General features: G+C 50.0%; 1 protein-coding gene across 2 annotated transcripts in view; it reads right to left on the bottom strand.

Annotated features, from left to right (window-relative positions):
- Positions 1 to 9,345, bottom strand: part of AXIN2 (axin 2) — a 21,114-nt gene extending 11,769 nt beyond the window's left edge. For both annotated transcript variants that reach the window (XM_062506067.1, XM_062506068.1), the window contains exons 1-2: positions 8,365 to 9,345; positions 2,342 to 2,482 (exon numbers count right to left, since the gene is read on the bottom strand). In XM_062506067.1, coding sequence (XP_062362051.1) covers positions 2,342 to 2,482; positions 8,365 to 9,188 — 965 coding nt within the window. In that variant the 5' untranslated portion in view covers positions 9,189 to 9,345. The remainder of the gene's footprint in view (positions 1 to 2,341; positions 2,483 to 8,364) is intronic.
- Between the last annotated feature and the right edge of the window lie 12,991 nt (positions 9,346 to 22,336).

Genomic DNA, 22,336 nt, shown 5'->3' with positions numbered 1-22,336 from the left:
CTCTGAAACAAGCCTCTGATCTTGCCAACATCAAAAGCCTGGTTTGTAAGATAAGGTAATATTTGAAGTTTGCTCAGCAGCATTCCCCTGTGTCCAAAGTAAATCCATAAATAAGATATAAGCAAATAAAAAAAAAAAAATCCCCTTTCCTCCCCCCCACCCCCCCAATCAAGAAATGGAAATGGAAATTTGCATGATGCTTTGTGGCTATTACAAAATATATAGGGACAGACTGATCCCTGGCTTCTGGAATAAAATACAAAAGGCAGATTATGCATTATTTGGAGATTTCTCCTAATCCCAGTGCAGTTCAAACTTAGGTTTATTTTTAAAAAAAGCTCCAAACTCACTTCACTGCTATGTCTGACAGACTTCTCCAAAACAAGTTTTTCCTCTTCAGCTGATACCAGTAGGAGCCAAAATAACTAATTTGCATTCATGCTGCTGGAACAGAACAAGGTCCCTCATTCCAGGGGATAAAACCTGACAGGCTGAGCACCTGGGTGGGTTTGTGCCCCTGACACCTCTGGCTTCCAGCAGCGCCTGTGCCAGAAGCGAAGCCCAGCTGTTCTGCAGAGATGTACAGCAGCCCTCCTCCTCTGCAAAGGAAGTTTTTACATCAGCCTTAACTCTCACCCCCGCCTCCAGAACTGCCAGTTCACCTCTCCCACTCCAAGAGCGCCAAGGCCCAAGGCTGGAGCGCTTGGTGGCCCAAAAACAGCACCCGAAAAACCAGCGCGGGTGCCGAGCTGCAGGAAATCTCCTGTGCCACCCCCAGGCCTCCCCGCCGCCCCCCAGCCTGGAGCTGTGGGCAGTTTAATCAGCCAAGCTTCCCCAAACTCTCACAGCCTGCACAGCCCATTGTTACAGCAGGAAAAAACAGGCAGCTCCTTTCAGGAGCTGCTTTATGGGGAGCTCCTATTCACTTGTTCAAGCAAATTTCAAAGCGGGCTGCTGCCCTCTCATCCCCGCTAAGCTCCCCTGGACTAACAATGGGCTGAAAGCGATTCAGTTAAGCCTTTCATCCACCATGCACTTTATTTCTCACTCAGTGCTCTCATCTGTATAAGGCCTACAATTGGCATTGCTGTGAAGAGAGGGTATAATCCTAGCCCTGTGAATCCCAAGTGACCCTACACTGGTCCAGAAATGACTAACCCAATGAATGCTCTGTTGACACATGATCACATACAACCAGAGCCAGTAAGAAGAAATAAAGAAGTCACCCTATGATTCAGCTCTTTTATTTAATGCCAATATTGTTCAATAAGGGAATCTGCTGGGGACAACAAACTATTTTTTTTTCTGTAATATCAGTTCAAAACACACATTTGTGTTAAAAAATAAAAATAAAAAGGGCTTTTTGTTTATGCATCGAGGATTTTTGGTAAATCCCGTTTTCTGTTGTGCATCTTCATGCATGTTGATTTCAAAAACCCAGCACGAAAATCTCTCTGAGGAGCACACAGGGACCACTGGACATGTCTGACACAGACACAGGAGAAGTTTCACGATGCAAGACCAGCAGTGCAGCACTCTGCTTACAGGTGGGCTCTTCTAGAGCAATTAAGTGAAGCTCATGAAACACAAACAGCAACATCTGCCTTCTGCTCAACTGAAGAAAATGATCCTTAGGAGCACTAAGTGAGCCCCACTGTCCCCTCTAGAGAAACAAAAGAATCATTTCTGTCCTGCTGGGGCAAGCAAACTGACGGTCAAGCCTCACTCCCAACTGCACACTCCTCAGCAGCCAGGAGAAGACAGATTCTGCAATTCCTGGGCTCAGCCACAGCATCATGTCTCATGCCTGTATGCTCCTGAAACACCCACACCTGATCCATGCAGCTCCATCCACATGGCTCTTTGAAGACTGCCCCAGCCACACTAGATGAGCAGCTATTTGCCCCTTCAGGTCACTGGCCCTATTAATGTACTTTCTGACATTAATGACGAATGTTAATTACAGAAAGTACTTCCTACAGGAAGTAATCTCCTCTTTGATGACTGATAACTAGTTAAGGAAGCCTGGCCTTAAGACAAAGGCTCAGGGAGATTCATTCACTCCCTGGGTTAGTCAGGCAGCACCATGAGCCAGAGCAGAACATGTTTGCTCAGCTGCAGTTGCAAAATGGCAAGAGAGGGATCCATTATTCCCCTGCACCCGATACCTGCAGCGAAGGTGCGAGAGAGAGGGAGAGGCTGCCATGCCCTGCTTGGGGCACATCACCCCCTTTTGGTTCAAGCAGGGCGATGCCCACCCCTCCCCTAAGCCCCACGGAACATCAGCTCAGCTGATTTACAGGTGTCCCACCCCAAAACGTGGCCATCAGCAGGTACTCACACGCTGCTGTCCGTCATCGACATGGAGTCGTCCGTCAGGGCATCGCTGGAGATCTCGCTGTCGTTGGCGCTGGTGGCCGGCGCGAAGACATAGCCCGAGTTCACGTGGTAAGGGTTAACGGGGTCGTTCCTCTTGAAGGACCTGGCACAGGCAGAACAGGAACCCAGTTACCACAGTCTTGGGCTTCGTGGCAGCATCACCCTTACGGGAACCACACGCGCCACCCGCTCAGCCTCTTCAGAACCAAGCGACCACCCGCTGCTCAGACCTCAGCCAGCACACTGCCTAAACCAGGACACTGTCTAAACACACCCACAGCACAACTTTAAAGACTTCTAGCATCTTCCAGAGTGCTCTAGAAAATCCCAGGAATCCCTTTGATACCCTGAAAAGCTCAGTCCTTAAGGCTTGATACTGCACTGCTGAGGTCAGCAGGAGTTTTGCTGTTGGCACCAGTAGGGAAAAGTCCAAGAAGTTCACAGCTCAAGTCCCACTGAAAGTCACAAGGAACCAGCCAACAGTGCTTAGCTCTATTCTGAAGACAAGGGTTAGGATCCCTTTGGAAACACAAGTTACTGGTATCTCTGTTGCCTGAACCAGGAGAACTGCCTGGAACAACAGGAGCAGGACCCCCAGGTGTCACAGGCACAGGGCAGGGCTGAGATTTGCTATTCCAGGCTCGGCCTCCCAAAGATGGATGTCACCTTCCTGGCACTATAAAAACACACAACAAAAGGCCCAGCTTTTAGGAGAACCTCATGCTCATGTTTTTTTTGCTTAGTGGAGGGGGAAGAGGAAGATGGATGAGGGATGTGAGGAGGGGCCAGCACGTCGTGTTAATGGGCACACAAGTTACTGACCCCAACACTTCTGGCTTCACCCAGAAAAGCAAACCTAAAGCCCAGCCTTGGATATTTGAGCTGAGCACCCAGGAGCAGTTCTGTGAAGAACTCATGGGCAGTGACACGGGCTGTGATGGAGCAGGGCCAGGTCACCGTGGCAGGGTCACTGCATGGGGGGCACCCCAGGGCATCCCCCTGCCTGCTGCCTCCACCACTCCAACTTCCCAGCCAGGATCAATATACATATCCTGGCAGGTGATAAGGGGATTATGCAGGAAGGTTTGGAAGCTGCATGTTAAGGTGCACATTTTGTTCCTCTTCCAGGGCAAGATGGGGTTGTTAAGCTTCTGCCTTTGTATATCAAAGCAGAAAGCCTTGTCATCTGATAAGGACTGCTGATTTTAATAATTAGGGCCACTTACCCAGGACTTGGGGGCCTAAGGAATGTGCCAGCAGGCTAGGCAGGTTTTTTTAAATGGGCTTTCCATCTCCCTGCCCCCCCGGGGCTGGAAGGACCAACTGGGTTTAAGTGACAGCAACATCCTCCCACTGACCCGCTCTCAATCTCCATCCTCATCCCTGTGCCCCATCACCCCATCCCTCCTCCCCCAGCACCAAGAGCAGGAGCAAGGCTTAAGTTTTAAAAAAAATAAGGGGAAAGGAAAAAAAAATTTTAAAAAGTGAAAAAAGTGAAAAGAGGAGGGGGAAGGCTTGTGGGGAAGATGGGCCTCTCTGGTATGAGCAGCGTGGGGCTGGCTGCAGGCAGGTATTCAGCCCAGCCGGGGCTGCATTCCTTTCCAAGGAGGCCAAGGCATTTCTGATGGGGAGATCAAGATGTTAAAAAATATATATCTGGGAAGAAGAAGAAGCAGGGGAAAAAAAAATGAGATAGTAAGGAATGCCACAGGAAAGAAGTTAAATCTTCAAAGACAAATTAATTCCACATGTGGGTGAAAGCAAAGTTATTCTGCTGCTACTACAAGAAAGTCCCTCTAAGAAACATGGAGTCTTTTGCTCTGGATCAGGGGGATGTGCAGTCCTAGAGACCCTTCCCAGGGCCCTGCTGGGCTTTTGGGTCAATGTTTAAGGGATGCAGCTCTTCCCATTACTTGATTTGAAACCACCTCCCCTCCTGAGAGTGCACCTAAGGACCACAAGGCTCAGGATGCTCTGTGAGGCTCAGGGGTAGCAGCACAGGACCAGCACCTTGCTGGGAGGTGTCTGTCACCCCTGTCACACCCAGGGGTGGATTTGCCATGCTGTTCTCACAGGAGGATTCCTGCAGAGGCTGAGCTGGGGGCGGAGGCAGCAGGTCCCTGTGGGTATGGCACAGGGAGAGGGAGGTGTGTCCAAACATATAATTAGAGAAAGTGGCCGGAACTAACTCATCTTCCCAGCAGCACCGCAGCATCATTCACCTACCAACACCTCGTGGACAAAAAAAAAAAAATAAAAATAATAAACCCTAAAGCTGACCTATTTTTAATTTGCTCATCCCTGCTCCACATCTAACACCGCCTCACAGAAATCTCCCCCATCCTTTCAGAAAATCAGTGGGAGCTGTTTTGCTGCATTTAATGTTTTCGGATTCCCCCCCCCCTTTTTAATTTGACCACCTTACTCCAGTAATTACACCCAGATGCATCAAGTTGCCTGCGAGGGTTTTAAATTCCAGGGAAAGCGGTGGTCTCCTGCCACAGATGCTGCACACACAAACACAGCCCAGCTCCAAACTCAACATGCAAAGTGTTTTCAGCTGTCAGGTAGCAGTTGCTCTGGAGCTTCAAGGAGAATGTCTGATCTTTCTCAGCCTATTCTTATCTTGATGCGATGACACACAGCATGTAACTCTCTCTCTCTGCTATGTTAGGCAATGGTCGTATCAGAGGTATTATAATGCCATGAAAATTTCAGGGGGGCTCCTGGTTATATCCCCTCATATGAGGGTGCAGTTTCAGAGTGTGGGGGTGGTTTTTTTATTGTCAGATTGCTTTTAGAAATAAAAGCACTTGGGCAGGTCAAACCACAGACTTACACAGAGAGAGAAAAACTGTAGAAGGAACCGTTGGAGGCAGCACTGAATCTCATTAATTATTTTCTTGGGACAAACGTCACTGGGCAACCATGGGTTTAAAACCATTTTTAAAACAAGACAAAAAAAAAAACACATATGCACAAACCTGAAAAAAAAGTATATTTTAACACAACTATGTTAATCACAGCTTCCATGCTCTAATTGTAGAACACTGCTTGGAGCATAGCTTTACAATGGCATCATTTACTTTGATAATTGAAGCCAAACTTGGTTCCAATAACTTCACACACAAGGAGCTGCACCAGCGGGTCCTTTCAAAGGCCAGGAAGCACTGGGAGCTGGCAAAGGCCATCTGCAAGCCCCAGCCTTCCCCCAGCAAGGCCAGTCCCACTGATGTTCGAGCCTAATGGGAGGCAGATGAGTCCACCTTGGGCTGAACAAACCCACACTACCCTGGCGGCACAGCAAAGGAAGAGGCGCTCTCTGTGTACACAAAGTCGTGCGTGATAAATTTAGAAGTGTGTATAAATAATAGCTGGAATTCCTGGAGCATGGGACCAGGTCCAGCACAGCAGCATGGGGAGGCCAGTTTTAACCACACCACAGCCCAGAGGGGAGGGGAGTCGCCTGGGAGGACAAGAGGGAGGTCCTGCTTTTAAAGTATTCCCTGTATTAGGGCTCCAAACACACAGCCAGCAGTTTGCAAGCGCCTGCTCCCCAGCCAGGTGCAAACTCTGTGTTTTCACTGGACTTCTCCTGTTCCCGTCCATCACCAGCACTGGGGCCAAAGTCTTTCCACTTGTGTTCCGGCAGTCTCCCGTTTGCCGTGGGCTTGGCTGTGACTCCGCGCCCTGACATTCCCAGGTGGTCTCCCCAGCAAACACCAGGCTGGCCTGTGATCACTGCGCTCCCACCATCAGGTGGGCTCAGCCCAGGGCTCACGGCTTTGGCTGGGATAATCACATTGAAACCCACCGAAGCGAATGGCCAGAGCCTGCACAGCCCTTCCAAACCAGAGCACACTGAGAAGAAACTCCTTAATTCCAACACACACATGAGGGAGGTGTGGTTTGGCCACTCACCAGGAAAGACTTTGTGCAAGCTTCAGCTCCAATCCTAGCCGCGATCCTAAATGCTGAGTGATGAGAGATAACCCATCCATATGCTCATCAGCTCCGAGCACATGCACGCACAAGTGGCTTCACAAACGGGAGGAACTGAGCAGCATCTCAGCTTGACCTCCCCTCTCTCTGCATTGAGAGCCCTTGGCCCCATGGAGAGCAAAAGCTCCTGGAAATTCAACAGAAGGTGATCAAAGCAAAACGCACTACCTAATGTCCTAGGAGGGCAGATCTGACATGCGAGGAGCAAGCTGCATTAATCCCTGGACAAAAAAAAAAAAAAAAAAAAAAAAAAAAAAAGGAGGGGAGGGAAAAAAAAGTAAAGGGAAAAAAAGCCCAGCACTAATCAGGCAAGCAGCTACGGCGCTGCAAGAGCTCTCCTGGACAAGGCACGTGTGGGTTTAGCAGGGCCTGCAGCTCTGGTAGAACATACAGCCAAGCCCTTCCAGCCCTGAATCCCAACAAAGGCTCAGAGATAAAAGCATCAAACATCCCCCTCCTGGAAAGCCAGCGAAGGGCAGCAGTTCAAACCAAGTTCTGGAGAACAGCAGATGCTCAGGCAGAAAGGCTCAGGCACGAGATGAGGATCCCAAAGCCCGAGCCCTGCACAGAGCAGCTGCCAGCGCTGCCCCCCGGCAGGAGGGGTCCGGAGGCCACGCCGGGATGGAGAGCATCCCTTCTGTCCCCATGCCCAGCACCTCCATCCCACCCCGCTGGCAGGACAGCCCCCGGCACAGGGACAGCACCAGAGTCCCTGGAGCACCCCCAGGGCAGGGGGGACCCTTCCAGCACCCCACGGCACCAGCCAGCCCAGCACAGCTGGAAGCTCTCCGGGGGCAGGAGAGGAGCGCTCCAGCAAAGCCTCCCCGGGAGAAGCCTGGTGCCCTTTGATGTCCATGAATCACAGAGACACTCTCAAAATTCCTGTAAACGAGATGTCAAACACTCACCATACCAACCCCCAGGCTGCCGGGCCGGTGGAGGAGAGCGCACATCTGCAGCAGAGCCCTCTCCTCTCAGCCCTGATTCAACAATCCACATTTATGGCAAGGGTGGGGAGAGGAAAGAATACATTTTCAGAGGATTATACAACTCATCATTTGCTCATCAGAGTCTCTCCTTCCCATCCCCCCCCTGCACTTGGAGATGGCTCTTACTTTCCTCACCCTCACACGGCCGTGTCACCAACATTTCCAACAAAAGAGAAAGGTCTGGCAATGCAGATGCACCCCAGGACCAGGGCACAAGGACACCCTGTCACCACACGACGTCCCCACATCGCTGTGGAGACAACCACCTCTTAATGGGTTGAACTCTCAGCTCACGGCCAACATGAGAGCACCAAAGACCTTCCAAAGATCTACTACTCCACACCTGGAACGCCTCTACCACCTTAAACACGCAAGTTTCAGGAATCCTCCCGTATGCACTGGCTCGAAGCCACCCTAGATGGCTCTGACATGACACCAACACCCCACGCGATGGAGAAGCCGCACATCACACACACACACAGAGTCAAAATAAAAGCAGATTCTGCCCAAGTTGCAGAGTTTGATGCAGTCAGTGCACACATTTCCTCTTCCACGACCGCACAATTGCTTCCCACATAACCAACATCGTTAAACACCGGTTGATGGTGGAGTTGGGGAACTGGTAGGTTACATTATTCATGTGTCTCTATGATCCACTCCACTACTGCTCTTAATAGGTTTGAAAGTTGAACCAATAATTAACGTATGTCCGGAGGACATAGTTGCTATGAAGTTTTTGATCTATAAAAGAACTGAAAGAGCCAATAGGGCTTCAGAGCACAGGATCTCGTTTTCCTCTGCAGAGGGGGGGGAAAGCCCCACACTCAGACAACACCCCACAAATTCCAGCATTTGGAGGTGTGGGGAAGCAGCTGTGCTCCCAGCCCTTCAGGAAGCCCTGCCTCCCCTCGATTCCCACCCAACAACCTTCTGAAAAAACACTCTCAAAGTTCTTAAAGTTAAAACAAATCACAATTTCCAGGGGTTCCCTTACCTGTATCCGTTCTCGATCGTTTCCGTGGCTCTGACATTCGCTGTAACCCTCAACGTCTTGCTGGATAGTCCCACTACCGAAGGCAAGATTTTATTTTTAAAGTCTGCACAGCTCCATTCTTCTTCTTCATTCAAGGTCGGGAGATAGCCACAGACAACTTTTAAGCTCCCCAGTCCATTGCTGTTCATGTAAGCGGGATTCTCTCCTCCACTCCGTACATATTCGAGGTATATATCAGAAGTTAAAAACATCTGGTAAGCATTTTCCTCCATCACAGTCTGAATCTCAGTCTGTGCCTGATCAAACATGATGGAATCTATCTGCTGCTTCTTGATGCTGTCCCTTATGTAGGTCTTGGTAGCAGGTTTGAGCTGCTTGGAGACGATGCTGTTGTTCTCGATGTACCTTTTGTAAATAGCTTTGGCTACTCGTAAAGTTTTGGTATCCTTAAGGTCCATCTGCCTGAAGCCATTGCAGGCAAACCAGAAATCTAAGGTATCCACACATTTTTCCCTTTCCAGGAAGGTCCGAAAAAGATAGGCACCATCTTGATCTCCCAACAGGGAATGCAAGGATTTGGTCCATCTGGCCAGAGGGGAGTCTGGGGACGCGCTGCCCTCCGGCTCCCCGAGTCCGTTCTCATTCCTCCGCGGGGCAGGAGGCACCGGCATGGCCTTGAAGCTTTGGCTTTTGGGGACAAACGAGCTGGCGAGTTGTAGGCATGGTGCTTCTCCTTCCTCCCCCGGGACAGGGGGTCGAGGGGCGTCTTCCCTGAAGCTGCTGCTGGGGTCTGGGAGGTGGGCGAGGACCACGGCGCTGCTCATGGCTCCGGAGCTCGCTGGGGAGAGGGGCTCCCAGTTGCTTCAGGAGCTGCCTTGTGCCTCTGCCTGCCTCTGCCTGGAGTCAGCAGGGGATCCTCGGAGCCTCCTCTCTGCAAAGGGGAAAAAAAAAAAAAAAAAAAAAGAAAACGGGGGGGGGGGGGGGGGGGGGAGAAAAAAGGAGTATTGATCTAATCAAAACCAGATCCTCCCAACATCAAAGGCAAAAAGTAAACAGGCTTTTCAACTCCTCACAGTCAAAAAAAAAAAAAAAAAAAAAAAAGGAAGAAAGAAAAGGAGAGAGAGAGGGAGGCAGGGCAGAGGGAGCGCGGCTCTATCGCCAGCCCGATCGCGACTATCAGATCCGCTCCGCTGAACTCCCGGCGCACTTTTAGCGGGGCCGGCGCGGGGGTGTCAGCGCGGCCCCCCCGCAGCCCTTGGCAGCCCGGGGCGTCCCTGCCCCGGCATCTGGTTTCCATTTGCCCCTCACCCCAGCCCCGCTCTGCCCGACCCGCGTGTGTCCCGTGTGTCCCCCCCCTCCGACAGCAGCGATTGCGGGGCGCTTCTCTGCGAGAATCCCCGGAGCAGGGACACCCCCTCTTCCCAAAAAAAAACCACCCCCGGGGGTGGGTTAAAGCGAGGCGGCCGTACCTGGGCGCTGCGGGGCATCCCGGGGCCCCCGCATCCCCCCTGGAGCCGAGGACAGCAACCCCGGCTCAGGAAAAGGGACAATAAAATGGGAAAGGGGGGTCCGAGGGGGGCAGCCCCCAGCCCCGCGCTTCCCGGCGTACAAAATAATAATAATAATAAAAACCTGCTCCAGAAATGGCGACGAGCTGGGAGGAGGGAGGTCGGAGGGGGAGGAAAAGAGGGAAAAAAAAAAAAGTCCGGAGCGACTTGGAGCCTCCGAACCGCGAGCGGGGGCAACAGCCGAGCCCCGGCGGGCACGGGCACCACGGAGGCTCCGCGCCCGCGGAGGGCGGCAGCGCGGGCACCGCACCAGAAATATATCAAAAAAAAAATATATATATATAAATATTTAAGGAAATAACTGAAATTAAGAGGAATACCCCGTATCTCAAGCAGAAGAAGCGGCGGCCGCCGCCCCCGAAGTTGCCACTCACCGCCGAGCCGGAGCTCGCTGCGCGCCCGCGGCCCCGCCGCTCCCCGCCGCCGGCAGCGCGCAGGCTGCACCCGCTCCCCCCGCCGGCCTTCCTCCTCCTCCTCCTCCTCCTCCTCCTCCTCCTCCTCTCCTCCCCGGCGGTGCAACCGCATCGGAGAGCATCGGGGAAAGAGGGGGGTAAAGGGAGAGGGGGGGCTGCTAGGGAAGGAGCCCACTGCGATCCGCGCCTCCCTCCCCTGGTTATTTATTTTATTTATTTTAAATACAAAAGCGCAGGTCCCGCCCCCCCCTTCCCTCCGCCCCCCGCCCCGGGCTCCCCCCGCAGCATCAAAGCGCAGCCCGGCGGATCGGTCCTGAAAGGGCGATAGCGCACTTTTACAAAAAAAAAAAAAAAAAAAAAGAAAAAAATTTAAAAAAAGAGACAAAAACAAGCCACAAAGAAATTTTAAAAATTAAAAAGAGAAAGAGGGAGAAGCCGGGGGAGGACCCCCTGCCCATCCCCGGTGCGAGGAGTGCGCGGAGGCGCCTTCAGCGCGGGCGGGTGCGGGAGAAGGGGTGCGTAGATGAGCGCTGGTGACGAAAATCAAATTATTATATATTTTTTTTTTTGGGGGGGGGGGGGGGTCAGGATTTTTTTTTTTTTTTTTTTTGCGCCCTTCTGGCGGCATCCCGCGGCGGATACAGAGTTGCCAGGACCTTATCAAAGGGAAGCGATCGCAGCCGCCGCTCCGCCGCCTTAAAGGCGCGGCCGCCCCTTTTCCTGCGCCGCCCCGCGCATCCCCCGCGCATCCCCCCCGGCCCCTTCCCCACCCCAGCGCTGCAGGGCCGGAGCTGCTCCCCGACATTAAAAACTTTGCTAAAAGTTTTCATGTCGGGGAGAAAAAGGGGGGGGTTCCCATATTCCATACTATATGTGTATATATATATATATATATATATGTGTGTGTGTGTGTAATTTTCGGGCCTGTTTTCGCTCTGCAGGCTAATTAAACAATTGCAATAGGACTGGCACAGCAGCCAAAGCCTGGCCGCAGTTGTGTTCCCATCTCCGGCCCCAGCTGTTAAATATTAACCAGGCACGGAATGGAGGGTTTGGAACTTCATACAAAAGGTTTTAATTAGGGGTTGGCCCCCAAACCTGCCCTCCAGATCCAAGGAGCCTCCTGCCCTCCTCCTCCTCAGCCTGCTCCGAGGCTGGACCTGGGGGCTCCACAGTTCCCCCACCAGGAGCTGTCCCTCTGTCCAGAGCCCACCTTGGTCTGGCTGGCAGAGCTGATAGGGTCCAGCTTGGCTTGATTTTTCATGGTTATTATATAATCACAGACTGGTTTGGGTTGGAGGGGACCTTAAAACTCATCCCATTCTCCCCCCTGCCCACTGTCCCAGGTTGCTGCAATCCCTGTCCAACCTGGCCAGGGATGAAGGGGCAGCCACAGCTGCCCTGGGCACCCTGTGCCAGGGCCCCCCTACCCTCACAAGAAAGGATTTCTTCCTAATAATCAACCTAACTCTGCCCTTTGTCAGTGTGCAGCCACTGCCCCTTGTCCTGTCCCTCCAGGCAGGGCAGGTGGCAAAGCCTTTGGCTAAACAAACATCATTTTCCACGTTTGCTGTGCCTGAACATCATCACAGCACCTCCTGGGAAATGCAAACACACACACTGAAGCCCCTCACTGGCCCAGCCCTTGTCCCCAGGCCATGGGGTCACACACTGCCCTGTCCCCATATCTGGGGCACACTCCAGAGCTGCCCATCCCAGCCAGCAAAGACACCCAGAGCCCCAGGAACTGCAGTCCAGATGGACCCTGCTCCCAGCACCTCACCCTTCTCCTCTCCCTCCTGCCCTGCAGAAGGAAATCCCAAGGGAATGATGGGGAACATGGGACAACAGCAGTGGGTACCCCAGGGATGCTCCAGTGCTGGTGCCAGGAACCAATCCTAAATGTGAGTTCAGAAACCAGGGTCATAACCACAGCCCTGCCCCTCTCCCTTCCCACCCTTCTCTGTGTGGAAGAGCTGCTGCTTTGCACCATCCCTAAACCCAGAGCTTGGATTCACCCCACAGCACGGAGCTCTCATTCCTCCTGCTACACCTGGCCCTGCTCAACCCCCTCTGCACCAGAACAAAAAGCAAACACCACAAAAGGTTGAGTGTCGTGGTGGCCTGGACGTGATGTTCTTTGAAGCCACAATTTTGTCACCCATCCAATGGCTGAATCCATCTGGGAGCCTCACACAGCACCACGGAACTGACCGTGCCCAGACTGGGCAACCTGGGCTAATAATGAAATAACATGTGGGTGAATTTGTTATTGCTGCCCAATTACACATTTTCCAGGCCTGGGAATGGCCACCACTGGACATGGAAAGCAAATGAACCTGTCAAGCCCACGAGCTGAACAGTAAAAGTCCTTTCGAGGCACAACAAGCAGTTATGAATTATTAGGATTATTAACACTTTTACTGCTCATAATGCCAAATATTGGCATGCTGCAATGCCAGATGCTACTGAGACATAGAATATGGTCCTTTCCTGGGAGAATCAACAGCCTGTGTCCCTCTGGCTCCTTGGGATGGAGACAATGGTGTCACCTCCAGCCCAGGACCTCCAGCCATCAGAAGGTGATTTGACCACCTCTTTCTCCTTACAGCTTTCTTTGAAACAATGTTGGATAAAAACCTCTCCTAGTCCCACTTACTGCTACAGCACAGAAAATTAAGCCATTATAATGGAGGCTGAAAACCTCGGACTCATTCCCTTTGGAAGAAAATCTCATTAAGTCTCATTCATCCTATTTCATAAAAATGTCATTTAACCGACTGGTTCTCTCCAAATCCCGTTGTGCAATAACACTGCCCTGCTCTGCTGCCCTGGGAGAGCAACCCAGAATCTCAGTCAGGGACTTCATTTCCCAAGTTACTGGGGATTGCACGTGCAGAGGTGCAGCCCACCCAAACACCTGCCTAACTCACCAGCCTCTTTACACCAGAAAGGGACACTTAGGGAACAAAACGAGGGGAGGGCGAGCCCCTGGAGCTGTGGCTTTGTGTGGAGGTGCCCAGGCAGCAGCTTGTCCTGCCCAGAGCAGTGGTGGCCCCGTTCATGTTCTGCATGTCCACTCAGGGAGTCTATTTTCTCCTCCTGCCAACAGGGAAGAGTCACGTAGTGCCTGGGATTTGAAAGCAATCTGATGAACTAGGCAGGCGGTGGCAGGTACAGGAAGGTCTTCCAGAGTTTTCTTCATCTTTATCAGCTTCTGGAAGTCCTTGTTCGCAGATCTACAGGGAATCTCTGTGTTCAGGTAGCAGCTGCAGTCATCAAGAAAGCAGAGGATCTTTGAATTTCCTTCTGATTTTCCTGTCTAAACTTGAATCTGAATTCCCAGGTTGAACAGAGGGAAAATTAACTATTTATATTTTATTTGTTAGCCCTTCTGCATCTGAGATGAAAACTCAGTTAAATGAGGGAGAAAAGGACTGCAAAAAGCTGTTTAAAGCAGTGTCCTCCAGCCGTGCTCAGCCCTCCTGGTGCCCAGCAAAGGCCAGACACAGCCTATCCCCTCCTCTCTGGCTGCTGCTGTGTGTCATGTTCACAGGCAGCAAAGAAGCTTGAAGTCAGATTGTGGCACCAAAAAGGAATAATTTTAGATTAAAAGAATCACTTCACAGTGAAGCTACACAATAAAGAGAAATTAAATTTCTTTTTTTTTTCTTTGAGCTTTTTTTACAGCAGGTAGTAATTTTTTTTTTTTTTTAAGAGGGAAAGAAAAAGGCAGAAGGGTCTTTAAGGCCTGCAGTATTCTGGGAGCATTGCAGATGTGCCAGTCCACACTCCCTGGGCTCCTCCTGACTGCACCCAGCTACCCTGGCTCCTGTCTGCCCACAGGGCAGGTGCTTTGCTCCAAAAGAGACAGCTCTGGCTTGTTGTCTTCCCACAGAACATCAGCTCAGACAGCAGCAGTGTGCAGGCTCTGAGGGCTGCACCAGGGCTCTTCTGTTGGTCCTTGTAAGGGGCTTTGTGGAAGTGACAGGTGACCAGGAGCTCAATCAAATCAAATCAAATCAAATCAAATCAAATCAAATCAAATCAAATCAAATCAAATCAAATCCAGCAGCCCAGCACACCAAAGAAATGCCCACTGTGCTTGTCAGGAGCCACAAATCCTAAACCAGGGGACAGAGTCAGAGTCCTTCCCTGTGCACAGGGACACACCATGGGCCAGGGAACTGCCTTCCTCATGGAGAACCCCCCAAAAAACCTCAGAGATGCCACCACAGCCTTCCAGCCCCCACCTGGAGATGCCAGCACAGCCTGCCCAGTTCCCACCCTCACGGTGCTGCTGCTGACACCGACTCTGCTGATGCACCTCTGCTAAATCCACAGTAGGATCATTGAATCATAGAATCCCAGACTGGTTTGGGGTGGAAGGGACCTTAAAACTCATCCTGTTCCATGCTCCTGCCATGGGCAGGGACACCTTCCACTGGACCAGGTTGCTCCAAGCCCTGTCCAGCCTGGCCTTGGACACTTCCAGGGGGTCACAAGGACGTTGATGGAAAACAAGGAGGAAACATGAAACAAGCATGCTGAGCTCCCTCCTCTCCATGCACAGCCCCCACTGGGGGTCAAATCTCCTCCAAGACCCCTCCAACCCCTCCCCTCCATCCCTGTGCTCCCCACTCCATCCCTGTGCCTGCCCTTCCCTTGCCAAGCAGGAGGGGGGCAAAGCCCTATTTACCTTTCCCACCTTGGTGATTTAGACCCTGAGCCAGAGCAGGCCAGGGGCTCAGGGTTTAAAAATCACTTTCCCAGCAGGAAAACTCCCCAGTGACAGGCAGAGCCCAGGGAGGACCCACAGAGGGTAGGATCCAGCCCCACGAGTGTGGCTGATGTCACCCTGTGTCACTGCGCTCGCACTGGTGGTCACGTTGATAACGACATCAAAGACTTGAGACTATTTCAACAGAAGTGCTGGGAACAGTCTTGATCAAAATAAGAGGAAGGCCCTGTATACAGAAGACATGAGAGGTTTGCAACCCACATGTGAACCTTTGAAGTTATTCTCTCTCTCTCTTTTTTTTAAATAAACTAGTTTAACATCATTAGTTTAAGAGGTATGAACCCAATGGGCTGTGTAATCTCCTGATATACTGCAGGCACAGGGTATTATCCACACAAAGACATGCTTTTCCAGTGGGGGGGAAAAGCACTGCCAGAGATACTCACAAATAAGACAAGAAAACACACAATTAGTTTTATGGGATTTGAAGTTCATTTCATAAACTGACACACTTTTGTTACCGAGTATCGCCAGATAAGTCCGATACATTTTCTCTCCTATAATCCTTTTACCATTTCCATTCCCCCCTACAGACTCTTTTCCTTGATGTTTTGTTCAGTGCACTCCCTGCTATCTGCACACGCTTGCCCAGATTTTTTAGACTTGAAAGGGGCACCGTATCAGCATTAACCGTTCCAGGAGAGCTGATAAAACACACATGAGCACTTTGCTATCTATTAACATTTCTGAACTCCTTCCATCACCTGCACAGAATAGTGATTGAAGAGAGGGTGGTGGCAAAAGAGGTAAATGAGGATATTTATGACCAGCTTCCCATGACTTATTTTTTCCATAACCCCTTCCTCACTGTGCACAAATGAGGTGCTGCTTTCTCTGCCTCCCTGTTACTCCCTGTTGGAGTAACAAGGACAGCAGGGCTGCAAGATTCCCCATCCCTGCAAATGTGCAGGGCCAGGTTGAACGGGGCTGGGAGCAACCTGCTTTAATGGAAGGTGTCCCTGCACATGGCCCTTCAATGTAACATTTAAATCCTCCCGACTTTTTTAGTCAAATACGGATTTTTTGCACTGTTGTGGCTCCCAGGGATGTACCTGTGATGCCATGGCAGAACAATGAGTGTGGTTCTCTTGTCATGTCAGTGATGACTCCTCACAGTCCTGCTCAGGGCCACATTCCTCTTTTTTCTACCTCTACTCACTGCTTCTGCTAAACAATGGTAATTCTGGGCTTCACTAGTGCATGGTGCCAAAGAGAAGCTGGATCTGAAGTGGTTCCAAGCCCAGTTTCTCCATGCTCTAATCCTGCGAGTGCTTATGAAGGGACTTGTAGACGCTCTACCAAACAAGCAGTCAGCTCTACACAACAAGGGTGTCCATCACCCTGAAGGCACAAACCAGACAGTGGGACAAACCCCTCCCAGAGGTTTTGCTAAAAGCATCACCAGACACCCTGTTTCTGGCAGCCTGGAGCTTTATCTGCCAAACAGGCTCAGATTTAAGGAATTCCCTTCCAACCTGAGGTGGCTCAGATCCACCCACGTGTGCCCTCCTCCTTCCCACCCCGTGCTCCCACATCGCCCTTCTCAGGCACGTGAGGTGCAGCAGGAGGAACTGGGGAGGGGACAGGAACATCACTGCCAGCAGGGCCTGAAGGAGATTCCATTCCATTTTTTCATGGAAACAGGAACATTTTTTCCAGGCATGCTCAGGGAAGCCCTTCTCCTGCGTGCACAGAGGGGTGTCCTGGCTCTGGATGCTCCAGGAGAACACGACTTGGGGCTGATGGTATCTTGGCCTCACTGCAGAGGAAGGGAAATATATGATGTGTTACCAGCCTGAAGTGATGTGATTTGATTCTGCAATTTAATCTGGTTTGTTTTCTGGCTGGCTCCTATGGCTTTGTAAAAATGGCTCCTTGCAAACCCAACTAAGGATGAAGTGCACTCCCTGCAAATCTCAGCGAGGGAAGGAAATCCAAATGTTTTGAGTTTAACTATTAAACATAGTTTCCAGCTAGTGTGCTCAGAATTTGAAATTAAACAAATGAAAGAAACATGTTTCAATGGTTTTATGTAGGCAATAATGTCATTAACAGGAAATAAAGAAATTGGGCTATGCAGCTGCAGTATGAAGTTTAACCCTTCCCGTGCAGCTCGGTGCTTGCTGAGCTGCAACAGCCCAATCCCACCCTGCCTGCTATTGGGCATCCCAAAAAAATTTCCTGGACCTGAATACCCTGATCCACACAGCCCTCAGAGCAGGAGGGTAATGGAAAAAGCAGGAGGAGAGACAACGGTTAGGAGAGAACAGGCTTTCCTGACTAGTGGAAAACTTTCAGATCATAAAGTCAAATAAAACTTTTCACTTCCAAAGGTAAAAAAAAACAAAAAACAACAAACCCCACAACCAAAAAAAACCAAGCCCTTTGTGCACGGTTATTTTTAGGTGTGCTGTCAAAGTTGAGTACCCTAAAATTATACCTGCCTTGGTTTGTTTCTGCCTGTCCATTCAATTCTCTGAATTAAGGACAGTGAAGGGTGTGAGATTCCAGCCCCTGTGGTGCTGTCAGGAGCTGGGTGATGCCTCTCAGAAGCTGGACCAGTCCTGAGGCCACAAAAGAAACATTAATTTTCTTAAGGGTGCCTCTATTTCCAGGTGTGAAATGCAGGCTGGAGAGAGAAGGCTTTGCGTGCAGAAAGCCTCACCCCCCACATCCTCAAGTCACCCCTCCTGAGCACCTGTGTTCAAACCAGCACCAAATTATTGGTGCCATTTCATCTAAAGTTTCATTCTACTGCTCCCCCTTCTCCCAGTTTATCTACATTTCTTTTTAGTAGATTGTATCTTCCTTTGCCAAAGCCCTGTTGATTGTATGCAAAGGCGTTTTCTTCCACCATGGGAACCTCCACCATAATCCTTAAATAATTAATATTGGCAGCTTTGTTTTCCCTTTTCATTATAAGGAAGGGAAACTTGGTGAGTTTGAGGTCAGTCTCTCTCCTGACCAGATCCAGAAAAGGTTTCTTAGTCATACATTTCATTAATGATTTTTTCTTTTTACTAGAAATCTTCATGCTGGAGGGAGAGACCATCAACATACTATTTTAATCTTTTCTCCTTTTGCTTTCTAATCATTTCACAGAAGCCTGGAAATTGCCCAGTATCCTTTCTCCCCATAAGAAACTGAAGGGACTGAGAACCTCACACCACTGAAACTCAGGAGAAACTTGGGTGTTATCAGTATATCCCCATTTCTGCATCTCCAGTCCCAAACCAGCTTCTGGGCTTTTCCCTCTTTACCCAGCAGGCCTGAAATTAGAACACTTTGGGTTTTTTTGTTTTTTTTTTTTAATATTTGAAAACAAATCTAACACAAATCTGTTATCTTGAGAGCATATTCCAGGCTCTTTCACATCACAACTGAGAGTTCCCCTCTCCTTTTTTTCATAGCATTCACAAGTGTCTGGACAATCGTTTCCCCAGCACTCCTGTTCCTCCAAGAGCCCTTCCAGGTAACAAAACCCATCCCCAGGAGGACCCTCTGGCACTGAAGCAGTTCCTACCTTGCTGTTATTCCACTGGAAAAGGCCAGCACATCCCCTCCACATGTCTAATCAAAGCCCTTCTAATCAAACATGCAGATCAGCTCATTAATGATGATGCAGTGGGAGCCCCTGACAGGGGATGGTGACCATGGCAGGAAGCACTGAGGGGAGCAGGAGGTTGCTGTCACCTCCTAAGTCCCAGCTGCTGCTTCCTGAGATAATTTTAGTTTCTAATGGGAACATTTCCACCTGGGGGAAGCCCTAAAAACTCCTAGAAAGCAGTAAAAGCAGAAATCCTGCTGTGGGTAACACAGTGTCCTGATTTGAAAGACAGGTGTTTGCTAAGGAAATGATCCTTCCTTCCTATAGATTATTATGATTCTGAAATTAAGGGAGCTCTCAGGCAAAGATATGGGGATAGGAATAACAGTTCTTTACTAGTATATCTAATAAGACAAACTAGAACAACAGCAGCTATGAAATTAGCCACAAACAGAACAGTCACTCAGTCCCAGTCCCTTTCTGGCTGCAGGCACCTTTTCCCTGAGCTGCAGTTCCCGGTGTCAGGTTGGCTACAGGACAACCACGCTGCTGTGGTGTTTCACACCTCCAAAAAACACTGGTTCTGAGGAATTTGTCAGAGATACATTTAGGGTCTGTTCACTTCTGTGCATGGAATGGAAGTAGGAGCTTCCACACAAGCCCCTTGGAAGCTGGAAGGAGAGCACCTACCTCATCTCAGTCTTGGATGAAGGGGTTTGCTTGGAAATGGAAAATAAAACTTTGGAAATCATGGAAATAACGTTTTGGTTGTGATGCTCATCCCATGCCTGGCTGCTTAAATTAACTAAGAGCACTGCCATGATGTATCTCTCTCACTGAAGGTCACTGGGTTGATGATCAGCTCCCAGGAAAATGGGGCACCTCCTGCTCCATGCTGGCCTGGGGGATGGCACAGCAGGGGCAGCAGCTCCAGTGGAACAAACTGGCCACAGGGGCAGTGATTTTGGAGCACATCTCGTGCAGATCCACATCTGCAAGGGCTTGCCTTGGTCACCTGTAAATGTATTAGTGCTGGGTTCCAGTTATCCACCCTGTCTGATAATGGACTCAATGAAAGAAATGCTGAAATAGCTGATTATTCTTCTAGCCATAACTACAGACAATGAAATTAGATAAATTCCATAGATTTAAGCAATACACCATTGTCCTTTCATTACACAGGCACATGCCCAACCCGAAAACAGAGAGAACAGCTTATATTAAATTGATTTCAGATCATGGAGAATGTAATACTGGAGCAGGCTCAAGAGCTATTTAATACATTTAAAAGGATGTGGTTTCCACAAGCTCAGACACGTTGACATCTGCTCTTGAAGTGAACAGGGATAATGAGGCTCTCCTGTGATACACCTGACACCACCAGCACTGGGAATGTGGATCTGTCACTCGTGGCTCCAAGGGAGATGACAAAAACCCTGGGTCAGAGACCTGGGTTCAGTCACCCAGCCCTGGCCTTCAGCCTGAAATCCCCACTGTGCTCCAGCTGGGATGGCTCTGTATCTCCAGACTGGAGCAGGGAGAGCTCTGAGCTGTCCCAGTAGGACCACCCCAGCCCTGGCAGTGTCCAAGGCCAGGCTGGACAGGGCTTGGAGCACCCTGGGAGAGTGGAAGGTGTCCCTGCCCAGGGCAGGGGGTGGAACAAGATGATCTCTAAGGTCTCTTCCCATCCAAACCCTTCCATGATTCTGTGACCACTGGAGCAGTTGCAGTCACAGCTGAGACACTGTTAAACACCCTGGAGCCAAACTCAGCCCTTTGTCCTGGAGTGCACTAAAATAATAACCTGCCTAATACTGCCATGACACCAATGCAAATCAGGAGGAAAGGATTACACCACTGCTACACACCAGTGAGAAAAAAAAAAATCCCAAGTAATTTTTCTTCTCTTGATGACTTTACAGAGGTTGGGGAGGTTCTCCCTGACCACTGAAGCAGCCCAGAGCCTGGGCACCAGCTGAAGTGGCAGCAGCCCCTCTGCAGAGGGGAGCAGGGATGTGATTTTTGGCAGCAGGGCCAGCCCGTTTCCTTGGGCCACCCCCTTCATTGTGAATGCTTCAGGCATTAGCTCAGGGAACTCACCCAGCTAAAAATAACCCTTCCTGCATAAAAAATAGACAAAGAAAATGGCTATTTATACCCTGGATCAATTCCTGGGCTAATTCACCTTGTGGCCCCTGGAATGGCTGCACTGGGATCAGGCACAAGGAACTGTGCAGCTGCAAACCCAGGCCTGGGGTGACCACGGGGACATCCCTGGGCATGGGGAGCACTGACCCCATTTGGTTGTAAACCAGCTCGACATCCACAGATGACCTTTATTCCTGGGATTATCAGGGGCTGGAGAAGGGAGAACGGTGGGTGTTCTTATAATTTTCATTTTAGTCCCTGTGTTTTTGGTTTATAAGTATAGTTTTTTAGGTTTGCCTCACCAGGTTGCCCTCCCAGCTGGGTCAGGGCTGTTCCTCTATGTGCTGTTCCCAAATTCTTGGGTTTAAATGCCACAGAAAGCCAAAAGGCCAGCTCCAAATTTCCAAAGAGAAACAGAAGATCAGCCAAAGAGTTTGATAAAACTCAGGGAGAATGATCCATCCTCATCTGCCTCAGCAGGGAAGTTTAAATATGGATAAAGACAGTTAGAGTAATATAGATGCATTTTTTTCCCCTTGTTGTTTTCTGTTTTGACTTCTTTGGGATCATTCAAAGGGTGGTTCAGGCTTTGATCTTCTCTATTGGCAATATTTTCTTCATCTAGGTTTTTATAGTTTGAGAAGAGATGTTATATGCTTGCAAGAGAGACTATCAATATGATGTGGGCCTGAACAAAAAACCTGGTGTCAGGTTCTCCATTTGGAGTGTTACCTCAAGCTTTGAAGTTTGTAATGATTCAAAAGCATCTAGAGCTGCTACAAATGTTAATAAAATTAAAGCCATCTGAAAGTGAGGCTTGCATGTGCCTTTGAAAGTAGGTCTGTGATCAGTTATTACCCTCAATTACCTTGTTGTCCACTCTTTTAGCTCGAGGTTAAACTCTTAACACTTTGCTTTGAAGTGGTTATCCTTTTATCTATGACCGGACTGAGGAATTTAAGGGCAATAATCAATGAGAGCTTCATAAGAATAAAGGGGAGACAAGGCAAGGAAAGGAGGTGTGAATGTGCCCTTAACTGCTGGCTGGGGGTTCAGGGGCTGGGGGGACACCGAGCTCTGACAGGGGAACTGCGAAGGAAAAAAAAAAAAAAAAGAAAGAAAAAGAAAGGAAAAAGGTGTCAAAAAAAAAAAAAAAAGGGAGGGGGGGAGAATGAAAGAAAAAAAATGGAGCCCAGCAATTTCCAAATCACTGCTAAAAATAAAGCAGAAGCACCAACCCGGGGTGGGGCTGGGCGTGGGGACCATGGCGAGGTGAAGCCTCATCAAAGGCACGCAGAGATACGATTAAAGAATTGGCTTCATCAGCCTTTGATGCTCTCCGGGACACCTCGCCCTGCACGGACAGGACACGGGATGGGTGCTGGGGACCCTCCCCAGCCCCAGCAATGACCCCCACCCCAAAACAAAGGGTCCCCAAGCTTTGGCACAGGGCGATCCCAGCGGGACAATGGGCGATTCGTTCTCAGGAAGGATT

This window comes from Cinclus cinclus, chromosome 20, assembly GCF_963662255.1.
Source record: "Cinclus cinclus chromosome 20, bCinCin1.1, whole genome shotgun sequence".
Taxonomy (NCBI): Eukaryota; Metazoa; Chordata; class Aves; order Passeriformes; family Cinclidae; genus Cinclus; species Cinclus cinclus.
The sequence above is the reverse complement of the archived record's forward strand: the minus strand, read 5'-3'. Positions and strand labels throughout refer to the sequence as shown.